At 35.0% G+C, this 13,016-nt stretch overlaps 1 protein-coding gene across 2 annotated transcripts in view; it reads left to right on the forward strand.

Moving 5' to 3' along the window:
* Window positions 1–28: 28 nt before the first annotated feature.
* ASCC3 (activating signal cointegrator 1 complex subunit 3) overlaps window positions 29–13,016 on the forward strand; it is a 259,616-nt gene continuing 246,628 nt past the window's right edge. The window contains exons 1-3 of one of the 2 annotated variants that reach the window (XM_006926270.3): window positions 29–310; window positions 9,537–9,667; window positions 11,620–11,770. In XM_006926270.3, coding sequence (XP_006926332.1) covers window positions 9,578–9,667; window positions 11,620–11,770 — 241 coding nt within the window. In that variant the 5' untranslated portion in view covers window positions 29–310; window positions 9,537–9,577. The remainder of the gene's footprint in view (window positions 311–9,536; window positions 9,668–11,619; window positions 11,771–13,016) is intronic. The other variant, XM_006926271.3, reaches the window with a different exon arrangement.

Here is a 13,016-nt window from a genome sequence, read left to right on the forward strand (position 1 = left end):
GGCCGCTGCAGGCGGGTGACGTGTGTGGTCCCGCTTGCTCCGCCCCGTCCCTCCCTGCTAGGTTTGTGGGTCTGTCCGGCGGAGGGCCGTCTGGCGGTCCTCGCGCGCCGTGTCCTGGGACTGGGAGCGACCCCGGCGAGCCCAGCCTTGGGTGCGGACGCGAGAGCAGCGGTGCAGCTGCCCGCCGGCATCCTCAACCGGACCCTCCACTCCTCACCTGGCGTGGGAAGTGAAAATAAAACCGAAAGGGAGGGAGGCGCGGAGCAGGAGTTGACCGAGTGATGCGAAGCGCGTGAGCCTGGGCGGAGAGGTGAGGAGTGGAGGTGGGAGGAGGAGAAGGAGCCCCGCGGCCGGGGGAGGCGGGCGGAAGGCTGGGAAGACGCGACTCGGATGGCCCCTCGAGTGATTCTCATTCCGTCCGGAGGCGCTTCCCGAGCTGTCATCCCTCTCGGGGCCCGAAAACGTGTGCGGAGTCTCCGACAGACTCGTCCTATTCGTGGAATTTGTAGGTGGGGGTGGGGATCAAAAACTGAACCGAGCCACATGTTGCCCAGGTGTTAGACCACAACGTGATGACCACATAGAGTGATTTTTCTTTCCTGTGCGTGGGTAATTTGTTCTCATTCGTTGTTGTTGTTTTTTTAAAATTGTTATTATTCCAAAACCTTGGTAACTTTTTCGTTTTCTTCACATAGATTTTGAGAGAGACATCTGCTTCCATGTAAAAGGAAGTGAAAAGTAAATTGACTGGGTAGGGAGTTGACCATGGTGAATTTTGAGTAAATTTAGCTATCGAGGAGTCAGGAATGTCATTTTGAAATAAGTCTGTGTATGGGTGCGCGCTGGGGAGATGTTGTGGGTACGTGAGAAGTTTTAAATAGGCTTCTTATCACACATTAAAATATTCGAGTGCGGTAGCTGAAAGTTTGATGTGAATGTAATCACATGTGCAGTTCAAACTAATAATCATGTTTTGTGTTTCCATAAGTTAGTTTAGATTGAATAACCAATGTTTCTGTCACCAGGTTTCATGTTTCATTTTTCTGTTATCAAAAGTCGAAAGTTCAGCTTTTCATTTTACTCTGAATTTTGCTGTCCATGTATTTTTTTTTTTTAATGATGGTTATAATAAAAGTCTTGGATTGAAAAAGGCACTGTAGAGATGGCAGTTAAGTGTAGGCTAAATAATCTTACTTGAGGAAGTTTATTTTTTATGGTTTAGTCATTCATGTCTTCATGTGTGTCAGGCACTGTGGTAGGCCTAGGAACTCAAGAGTTACAGTGTTGGTGCTTATGGAACTTTCTATAGCCCAGCACTCTAGGGTTCCTCTTCATACTGTGGATCTCTAGAACAAAGCAAGACTTTTTGCAAGAATAAGTTATTGTCAATGTTTATGTATAACTAGTATTGAAAGAGGAGCAGATCATCTTACTTGACTAGCATGACTTGATTTTTTTTTGGCCTTTGAGCAAACAAATAGTATACATGGCAGTGTTTTGTCAGCTAAGAGTTAAGTCTTTTTGCATAGCTGGCTTAATTGTAAAGTTCACAATTGAAAATCAGTTTCTATCTGGAAAAAAGAGTTTTTCCAGTTTTTACATTGGTTTATATGTTAATAACTTTTAATTCATAAGAATTCCATGCACAAAGCATATTCATCAGGAACATGTATGGTACTTACTGATTGAAGTAAATTTATTGCCCCATAACTCCTTCCATGGGGAAATAGTTAGCATCAGTCCTTTCAGTACAAAATATGTCTTGATATAATATGGAACAGTTTTCAATTTTGAGAAGATACATACCTGAAATTGAAATTTTAGCAAACATACACAAACATTTGTGGAAGAAAAAGTGCATAATTACTGAGAAGGAGAAAGTAAGGTATCTAATATATATTTAGTAACCACCTGAAGGCAGGCATTATGTATCTGTCTCCTACATTATACTATAAAATAGGGAATGGATCTTATTTCTTGTATTTTTTGCCTGGTATAATACCTAGCACATAGTAGACAGACCCTGTATAAATGTCTGTTCATTCAACATGTGCCATCTCATTTAAGTCCTCCATTTTGCATGTAGATGAACAGGTATGTGTGAGTATGACTACAGTTTGTTCAGTTTCATTTTTTCTGCTCTGTGTTGGCTATAATAATCTGTTTTATAGGTTGTTTTAACTTATTTCTGAAAGTATGCTTCAGAGTTCATGTAACAATTCTCGTTTGAGTATTCTGATTTAATCAGATTATTTATCATGAAAGGTGATTAAAATTTTGTAATCCCTCTTTATTTTATTATCAGAAAATTGATACCCAGAGAAGTTAGCTGAACTCATTTGCATTTGAATTTATTTCTCTTTATTATTATTCTACTTATTCAATGTAATTCTGCTTCATTATTATTTAAATAGACTAAGTCTTGGGGGGCCTTTGTAAATTAGATTCCCAGTTTGTCTTCCGGGTTTTGGAGTTTTGGGCTAATTTTCCTCCATGTCTGTGATTCACTTTTCAAAGAGAATTCTGAGGAATTGCATTCCTTATCAAAAGTTTGAACTGACATCAAAAATTACAATGGAATTTGGAGAGGTACATAATTAAAAACCTAGTATTATGTAAGAAATTTACAGGTAACTGTAAGCATTCTCAGAATATTTAATAAGATAATTGCCAAGAAGTATTTATATTTGAAGAAGACAAAGTTCACACCAAGTTATTTAATAACTAAACCAAAGATTGTTAAACTAATGAATCAAAATTTCTGGGATGATGCCTGGAAATGTCTGTTTCCAGTCAACTCTCCAGTGATTCCAGTGCAACCAGTTCATATTGTTGAAGAACTTCTTCATTAAACCATGTGCATGCAAGAGCTTTTTAATTTTGGATAATGTCTATTCTGTTAAAGCAGAACTTCAAAGGAGGGAAGGTAATTTGTCTCAGGATTGTGGAGTAGTCAGGGAGGCAGTTGCTAATGTTTTCTAGCATTTTCAAAGACTTGCTAGATCGTTTTGAAATTAAGTCGAAGACTATGCAAGTTACTCAGTTGTGTGTAGCTAAGAGACATGGCATATGGATATGAAAAAGGAAAACAGTACATTCCATTCCTAGAGAGGAAATCCTTGCTTACCAATGAGACAGCTTCTTTTTAGAAAAATTACTTTCTTGAAAGTGAATACAATGCTTAACAGGCTAATCAGACAGAACAATATAAAAATGTTAAATTCTGCTCTTACTTATAGTAGAAATAAATATACCTTCATATCGATTGAAGAAACTTACTACATAAATGATTTATAAGAAGAAATTAATACGAGGGTGATACTCAAGTTTGCAAAATTAATTTCAGTACATCTTTTCCAGTGTGCATGCATTTTCTAAAATGAGACCTGCTTCAAGTAGTACCTTGAGCACCAGGGAAGCTCACTAAACAGTTCTTTCTGAGCATTCTTTAGTAAGTGAAGGAACATTTGCAAAAATATTAACACTGTCTGTATTCTGGGGATTGGAGCAGTAAGGACTAACCTCAAATTATTTCTGGAAAGCTTCACAGATTAATGCTTTGAGTACCTATCAGTAAACAAATATTTATTGAGTTCCTTGGCACAGGCCAAGAACCATGCAAGGTACCAGGGAGGAGCAAGACATACACTACTTCTGTATTGTTGGAGACTATAGTCAAGATGCTGGCTTTGTGAGACTTCAGTGAATTGACTTGAGACAAGGAAAAATACTTATGTGTAGCCAACCTGAAGTTAGCAAATAGAAGCTTTGTAACTGATTTAAAAAGTGAAAAAAATTGGTATCCTAAGTCACTGATTTTGGCCATCAGCTTAGAAAAAAAATATGAGTGTGTTATTAGGGAGTTTGAAGAGTTACTGATTTAACTTCAGTTTTTCAGAGCTCTTCTGTTTGTATTTATTAGAAATAGAACACCGGAAGAACATTGCTGAAATTCTGAATCTAGTAGACATCTTACCACATTTCTTGATAGCATTTGACGTGGTTGACTGTACCTGTTTCTTAAATCTCTTTTTTCCCTTGGTTTTGGAGACACCACACTTCTGGTTTTTCCCTGGCCTTTTTTGGTCTCCTACTGTTTAAAATCTTTTATAGATCTTTTTCCTTATTTATTCCTTAAAGACTTATGTTCCTGCACCTGCTATCTTTTCTTCTCAGTATACGCATAAATTCTTAGATGACTTTTCACTATTCTCATGATATTTCTCATGATTCTCATGTTTGTATCCTAAACTAGACCTCTCTCTTGAATTTTACACCTGAATTTTCAATCTTTATTGACCATTTCAGCTTGAATGTCATACATCTCAAACTCAACTTGTTTGAGATTGAACTCATGATATTCCTGCCACTGCCTGCCCCCTAAAACAGACAAACAAAAACATATCTGCCCTAATCCAGTGAATTGTACCATCAGGCTGATCTATAAATGTAGAAGTCAGCCTTGGTCCTCACCGCCCCCCCCCCCAAATACAGATAATCAGAGCAAGCCAGATAGATTTGATCAAATCACTTCTATGCGTCCACTTTTCTCTAAGTACCATTATTTTAGTTTAGGAACCCATCATCTTCCTCTTTCATCTGGATTACTATAACAACCTCTTAGTATCTTTTTCCCACTCTTGCCTTCCTGTGGTCCATTCCCTTCACTGCAGTCATAGTAGTAATCCTTATTATGAATCAGAGCAAGCCAGATAGATTTGATCAAATCACTTCTATGCGTCCACTTTTCTCTAAGTACCATTATTTTAGTTTAGGAACCCATCATCTTCCTCTTTCATCTGGATTACTATAACAACCTCTTAGTATCTTTTTCCCACTCTTGCCTTCCTGTGGTCCATTCCCTTCACTGCAGTCATAGTAGTAATCCTTATTATGCACAGCTCAAGTCAAAAACTCTTGAAAATCTCTTTTACTATTAGAATAATTTCTAAACAATGTGACTTATAAAGTCCTTCGTGACTTGGTTCCTACCTCTCCAGCTCCACCTCTTGTCACATTATTCTTTGACCACTACACTCGTTATCTTTTCAGTTCCTTGAATGTGAAGTGTTCTTACTTCTCAGCTGGAATACATTGTTCTCTTTACTTGGCCAACTCTTCATCCTTGAAGACCCGATATAGGAAAGCTGCTTCCCCTTCCCAACCTTATTTCTGTGTTCTGATCACACTCTTTACTGCCTTTTAAAATAGCGATCTTATTTTGTATTGACATAGCTTGTTTAATTGGCTTCTCTTCCCCACCAGACTGTGAGCTTCACAAGGGCAGGTACCAGATTATTTTGCTCATCATGATGTCTAGCATTTAGTATAAATACTAGGTAAGAAATGTCAGTTAAGTGAGTGAAAACTCTTCCTACATTCTTCTATTGTGATTTTCCTTCTGAGCCAACTCCTACCCTAGTTTTTAGCAACTATTGACTTTTCTTTTACTCTTGCTTTTGCTTTCTGCTTTATTGGCTTGAGATTTTGAAAATGCTTACCCAAATACTCATTTAGAATTAAATTTCTACATATGTAAGTTATTGAGTTCTTTGGAGAAGAATGGCATCATGAGTTGAATACAGCATATTAGATTTTGATTTCTTTTGTGTTTGAGTAAACTTCCTAGTTTGTAAAACATCTTATCTCTTAAGAGCTGAAATAAATTAATCAAGTAATTAAATTATTTTTTGTGAAAATTTTGAGATCTTGAAATAAAGATGCTGTAAGCATTAAAAAATATATATATATATGAGAATCCAGATTTGTAAATACTGCCCTTTTTTGGTGGCCTCCCTTTATCTTTCCTGTTACTCCATCCATCCAGCCGTTATACAGATATATATTGAGAACCTACTATGCCCCAGGCACTGTTTTAGGTCCTGTGAATACTATAGTAAATGAAGCAAAGTTCCTACCCTCCTAGGACTCCTATTGGATGAAGCTGACAACAGGCACAAAATACATGTGTCATATGATAATCCAAGCCAGGACCTTTCCACTGGATCAGTCTGGGAAGAAATAAAATACACACTACCTAGAATGAGATATCAGTTCTCTGGAGTAATATATGTGCTTGTTTGAACCTTCTGGGATGTTCTTTGTGACTATTCTTGTTCTCATCTGGTGCCAATATGTTATTCTAGCCACTTGTTTCCCAAGGGCATTTAAAAGAAAGCTTTTCTTTGTTAAAAGTAAAATTAATATACTATGGGAGTCTTCTGTAGTACAAAGACATTTTGGTTTATAGTTAGTTAGGAGCCTGTCTAGGTTTATCTCCCTCAGCCCCCACCTTTCAGTGGGAAACCTGAAGTAAAGTAGTTGGGGGGATAATTTAGAAAATAACCTCATGTAAATTTTATTTTTAACAAACTATTATGTATTTTGATTTATGTAAAATATATATGCATGTATTTATCTTTTCTTGCTTTCTTTGTTCTCCATGTTCTGTGTATTTCCTAATTTTATTGGAAATTATCAAGGGTATTTGCTTCTTGCTTAAGAATAAGTTAGGATCTAAAGTGAACTTGTTGGGTGGAAAAAAAATGAATACTTAAAATTTCTCTTAAATCCTTTGGAGAACACCAGGTTGTCACAACATACTGTCTCTCAATATGTCCTGCACAGCCATGTTTTTCCTTCAGACTTGGAACATATCAGTTTTTTCAGATGAACCATGTTAAAAAGTTGGCTTGTGTCTAATGGCCATGTTGTGTATTTTTTTTAGAATGGGAACATAGTTTTAAACATTGCAGTCATGCAATGCAACAAGATGTTCACAGTTTGAGATGCATGTGGTGATTGAAACAGACTAAGGGAGCACCATATTGCTTATGCTCCTTACTTGTACTTTATTGCCACCAATTGGTTACTGATTTGGTCACCCTGAGCCCAGGCGTGATTTTTACACTTTTAAAGTGTTGTTTAAAAAAATAAAAATAAAGCAAAGAATGTAGGACAGAGACTGCACAGTGGCCTTTCAAACCTAAAATATTTACTCTATACAGGAAAAGTTTGCTCAATCTGATTTATATGATACTTACTCTTTGAAATTTTTGAAATTTGCTTTATGGCCTCATATACATAGACCATTTTAACCTTACTAATGTATTTGAAAAGAATATGTATTTTCTAATCATTAGGTACAGTTTCTATATATGTTCATTAAATTAAACTTAAAGACTTCACTGTTCAAGTCCTTTGTATCTTTATTGAAATTTTTGCTGTTGTTGGTTTGACCACTTATTGAACTTCCACTTTAATGTTGGACTTGTCACTTACTTCTGGAGGTCTACTTAATTTATTTTAAGGCCGTTTCATCAGGGCATGTCTATAAATTCAAAACTTTTGTGTCTTAGCTGTATCTTTTGTTATGAAGAGAGGTTTTCTTTTTTATCCTTAATAATACTTTTTGTTTTAAAGTCTATTTTGTCCGATCTGATATTTTTGATATAGCCACCAGCAACTCTTTATTTCATCTCTTAATTTTCAACCTTTCTCTGTCCCATGCTTTGGATGTATCTCTAGAATTTACTTGATTGCTATATAGTAATTCATTCTGTCAATATTTTGAATGTAAAGTTTAATTCATTTGTATTTATTGTGAGTATTGATGTATTTGGACTTGTTTCTCTTTGTTCTGCTTAATCTATACTTTATCTATTTGTGACAGTATATTGGGTTATTTCTTCAGACCTCTCTCTCTTCCAGGTTATCATTTTTCACTTTAGCTGTTGTCTAATCTGTTGTTTAACCTGTCTATTGATTCTTAAATTTAACAGCTGTATATTTTTATTTCTTTCTAGTAGTTATATTTTCAAATTTGCCTAGTCATTTCTTGTCTTATTCTTTATTGTTTTTTAATTCTCTCTTATTTTGTCAAACATCATATATTTTATATATAATTATTCTAATATCAGAGTTAGAGATTTTTCCAAGTATTAAGCTTTGTAATAACTTTAAGGATGTAAGGAATCAAGAAGAACAGAAGCAGGGAATGATCTGAGACAGCCTATGTGTCCATCTTAGTTCTTTCCTTCTCACATTGGATACATGCTGTGACTCAGAAGAATCAGTGAGATCTCTTAATTGAGGTTCATGGGTCATTTCACACTGTGGGAAGTGCCTTGGTTATAAAACATCTCTATTTTAGTCTAGAGTGGGATTTTATAAGTTCTGTACTATTAACATTTTGGTCTAGATAATTCTTTGTTGTGGGGAGGCTGTGTTGTACATTATGGGATGTTTAGCAGCATCACTGGCCTCGACCCACCAGAAGTTTGTAGTACTCCCCTTCCCCCCATTTGTGACAACTTAGAATGTCACCAGATATTGCCAGATGTCCCGTGGGGTCAGAATCATCCCTATTTGAAAACTGTCCTAGAAACTTCTCTATAGATTATGTGACATTCTTCAGGGAGCCATGCCTTATAAACCTGTAGATTGTAGTTTTGTTATAATAAGCAGTCTTAAACCAGGATAGCCTCTAAGAGTATTCAATAGATAAGGACTCTCCTCATAGTAAATATTATTAGTCTGTTTACTAGAAGGTTAGTTGTTTTCATTGTCAGCATGTAAACAAAATTAGGTCAGGTCATCTGACTTCTTTCTTTCCCTGGGAGTTCTCCCCTTCCCCAACTGCTTTAATTCTTTCCTCTACTGTTCTTTAGTCTCCCCGTTCCATTATCTCCTCTCCCTTTTTCTTCCCTTTACTATTTAGCAAATAATTATTGAGTGCCAAAAATGTTTTAGTACTGTTCTATTAGCTAGGGGAGATCAGTGAAATAAAGGTATTTTTTGTCATGAATCTTACTCTTTGTGGGGTGACACAACATATAAATAAGTATATAAATAAGTAAATGTCAAGTATTAATTAGTGCTATAAAGAGAATTGAAATTTTGTGCTTTGATAGACAGTAACTGAGTAGCTGCCCTGTCTTAGATTGAGTAGTCATGAAAGAACCCTGTCAGGAGGTATCTTTTAAACCAAGACCTGTGTGTCAAGGAGTTAGCTATATGAACATCAGAAGAGCATTCTAAGCAGGGGCAACCACTAATACAGATGCATTTAGGTAGAAACATGCTTGATACTTCAAGAAGAGAAAAAGCCAGAGAAACTCTGAAAGCAAGGAATAATGTGAGATGAAATCAGTGAGAATAAAACAAAATTGGAGAAAAGATGGGCAAGGGCTTTACTCTCTCTCAGTATTGTATATTATTGTCAGTAGAAGTGCAACATTTGAGGCCCGTACTTAGAAATCTGTAGAACTCATTTTGAAGAAATGTTATCGTAGTACCCACACACAGTGTTTTTTGTTTGTTTGTTTCTTTCTTTCTTTTTCCTTTCTCCAAACATAGCCAGTGTATTATTAAAAAAATTCCATGGGTAGGAAACGTGTCAGGAGAATCTTTCAACATTGGTAGCAATTGCTTTTTAACTAATTGGTTTCTTTTTCTCTTGTACAGGTCCATTTGTTGAGTATGATTACCACTCCTACCTCCTCCCAACAGATAAATATCATCTTGTTTTGTTTCAGTTTCAGATTTCTCATTGCATGGATCACTGATTGAGTAATAGATGACTTTACCTCGTCTCACAGGAGCCTTGCGCTCCTTTTCAAATGTCACCAAGCAAGACAATTATAATGAAGAAGTGGCTGACTTAAAGGTAAATTTTTTTAGGCAAAAACCATTATAAACATAGCATACGGGCAAATATTTGACATTCTTTTTCTCAGTTCTTTGTGCTTAAAATGGCATGTTTTAATCTTGTTTGATGCTCTGCCAAGAAAGAGAATGTGTATACTGATGTGTCCTAATGAGAATATTTATTTAAACACTTATGACTGTGTTGTCAACAAGAATAATCCGAACTATGATATTGAATGTGTTGTTAATTTTTCTCTTGCTAAGGTTCCTGCCACAGTTAATGTTATAATTTAATGTGTTTTTTTATCCCTCGATCATTTAAGTTTTTAGTTCTCTGATAAAATTCTTATTTAATGGACAGAAACAATGTCTCTACCATACATGGGAAATATGAAATTTGCTATTTAAACTCTGTTGCTGGTATCATAACTGACTTCTGTCTGGTCCTTATAATTGGTTGTGGACTTCAAAGTCCTGAAGGTATATGAACTGTACATATGAAGGAATGAACTATATACTATAGTATGTGAAGGAACTGGCCCTATGCTGTTTTTTTAAAAAACACTTTGATGATTCGTTATTTGACTCTATTGTAGAATATTAACATTGTTTCCTAGTAGGTTGGAATTTTATTGTTTAAGTCCATATGTGGTTTTATAATTAATAATTTCACTTACAGATTGATACTAGAAAGAAAAGATTTGTAACAGTATTTAGGTAGTTTTTCCCTTTAAAAGTGATACAGAATTTTGCTACATGAAAAACAACCTTTACAATAGGAGCTATTTACATTTCACAGCAATAAAAATGATATATTCTATACAGTTAATATTGCTATTTTAAAATGATATATTCTATACAGTTAATTAATATTGCTATTTTAAACTTTAATTATTTCCTTTCCTCATCTTACCGGTGCTTTTATATTAGAGATACAATAGAAGATTGTAAAATTTGAAAGTATCCCATGTAATTTTATTTATTATTGTAGGCTTTTAAACATCCTCTCCTCACCCCAGACACACATGCCTGTGGAAAGAGAGTAGCAGATATAATGAGCCTCATTTCAATTTAACTTCTTATCTTAGAAAATATCTAATATATACAAAAGAGAGAAAAGTCAGATGAACTTCTATAAACTGTGACCCATTGTAACAACTTATGGACAATTTTATTTCATCTCTACATTTGCGCATTTTCTCCCCCTAAATCCAGATTAATTAGCTCAATTTTAAATTAGAAAACTGAGGCAGGCAAGTAATAGTGAATTATGTAGTATCATCAGCCCAACCAAGAGGAAAATTACAGTTTTCTATCTGGCCCACTACTTTTTCATTTGGTCAGAGGCTCTGTGACGTTTAATCCAAGAGGTCAGTGGCATGAAATAAAAAATTGATTCCTTTGTGTCAGTTCTTGAGGATGGAAAAATTTATAATCTTAAGAAAAAAATGTGTATAGATAAGAATCTCCTCGATGCCTATTCTAGGCTCATACTTACGAAAGCAGTGCTGATTTAAATATATTGAACTCATCATAGAAATCTAATTTTCTTCAAATGCCTTTTATCAATAAACATGACATAAAGCTCTTATATACAGTAGGATCTAAACTTTGTTAAAAATGATGCAGAAAAATAAAAAAGAGGTATGTGGAATGTTTCCTATTGTTATCTGAATGTTGAATATTTTCCTTTTTACTTTACTATGTGAAAATAATTTCGTAATGATTATTCATTGTGATTGAACTATAAAAAAAAGATTTTATTAAACACATCTTTTAAACAAATGATATTATTTTAAATTCCATTTAAGTAAGGCTACTTTTGGGAGCTGTAAATTTAGACGTGAATTGATACAGTTTTGAATTGTGAGTAGTACTAAGTTGTATAATGCATTGAAAAATTATACAATAAATGATGGATTTGAGAACACCTTTAACTAATATGTCTCTGTATTATGATATGTGTTTCAGAAGAAGCGGTCTAAACTTCATGAACAAATTGTGGGGCTGGACCTGACATGGAAGAAGATAGTAAAATTTTTGAATGAAAAACTGGAGAAGAGTGAAATGCAAAGTATAAATGAAGACTTAAAAGATATATTGCAGGCTGCAAAACAAATAGGTATAGTTTTGTTTTATTTTATTTTTTTAAAGAACCACTAAGATTCAAAAATAGAAGTCTTTTAAATAATATGCTATAGAGAGCAAGGCTGAAATTTCCAAGCAATTATTCATAATTATGAAAGACCACCTCAAACTCCCTCCAAGTCCCCTGTAAATAGGCCCACTTATTTACAAGGAGCTTAGGATGAAGTCAGAGAGGTGGAAGTAAACTAGTAATTATAACACAGTCAAACATGAAAGGTTTATAGGAATTTAGAGTTTGAAAACCACTGTCGTGCTTGAAGTAAAGAGGTGCGATAAATTAAAATTTTAACGTACCTTGAAGGAACCTAAAAATCCAAGTAGCTCAGTCTCTTACAGATCCCAGCTTAACACAAAGTGAGGGGCAGCACTGAAGCTGAACTTTGTTTCAATCCTGTTGCACACTAACATGATCATCGGTTAATTATATTCGAAGGAAATTATAATTAGAGATTGTAATACTATGTATGTAACACAGGTTGCTTTTCCGAGGTTGAAAACGGAACAAAAAAAACAATGACTTTTCAGTAAAACATTTGAGTTTACTTATTGACACTTATCATCGCATTTCAGACTCTAATAACTAAAAGAGCATAGTTAACATTAGTATAGTTTTAAACTTTTCAAATTCAGGTTTGTAGCTACAAAAAGTTCAAACTGGAACTCTGGCCCTGTGTAATTTGGTCTCTATCTTTCTCTCTGACCTTGACTCATCCTTGCCCTCACTAACAGTCCTTCAGACACGAGGCTTTGTCTCACTTCCTCAAACCTACCGATTAGTGCCTGTTTTGGGGTCTTTGCACTGTTTCCTGTGCTGAGAATATTCTTCGGTCTTGACCTTTCTTGTTCTGAGCTCACCTAAAAAATTATTTCCTTAATGAGACCCTCTCTTGTTCTGAGCTCACCTAAAAAATTATTTTCTTAATGAGACCCTCACTGACCATCCAATCTTAATTTGTTACCCAGTCACTCCTTTATAACATTTGTCATTATCTATCTGATAGTCACTTGTTTGTTCATTGCTTGTGTTTTGCTACTAGGACGCAAATTTCATGAGAATAATAGTATCTTATTTTTGTCGTTCAGCATTCTATCCCCAGTTTTTAGAATAGTGCTTGACATATTTTAGGGTTTTAATGAAGTTTCACTTGTAAGTAAATGAAATTTTTTTTCTTAGGCGATTTCTTGGTAGAGGGAAAATTTACATCCTTGCTTCACCATAT

Source organism: Pteropus alecto, unplaced genomic scaffold (genome assembly GCF_000325575.1).
Source record: "Pteropus alecto unplaced genomic scaffold, ASM32557v1 scaffold7, whole genome shotgun sequence".
Lineage (NCBI taxonomy): Eukaryota > Metazoa > Chordata > Mammalia > Chiroptera > Pteropodidae > Pteropus > Pteropus alecto.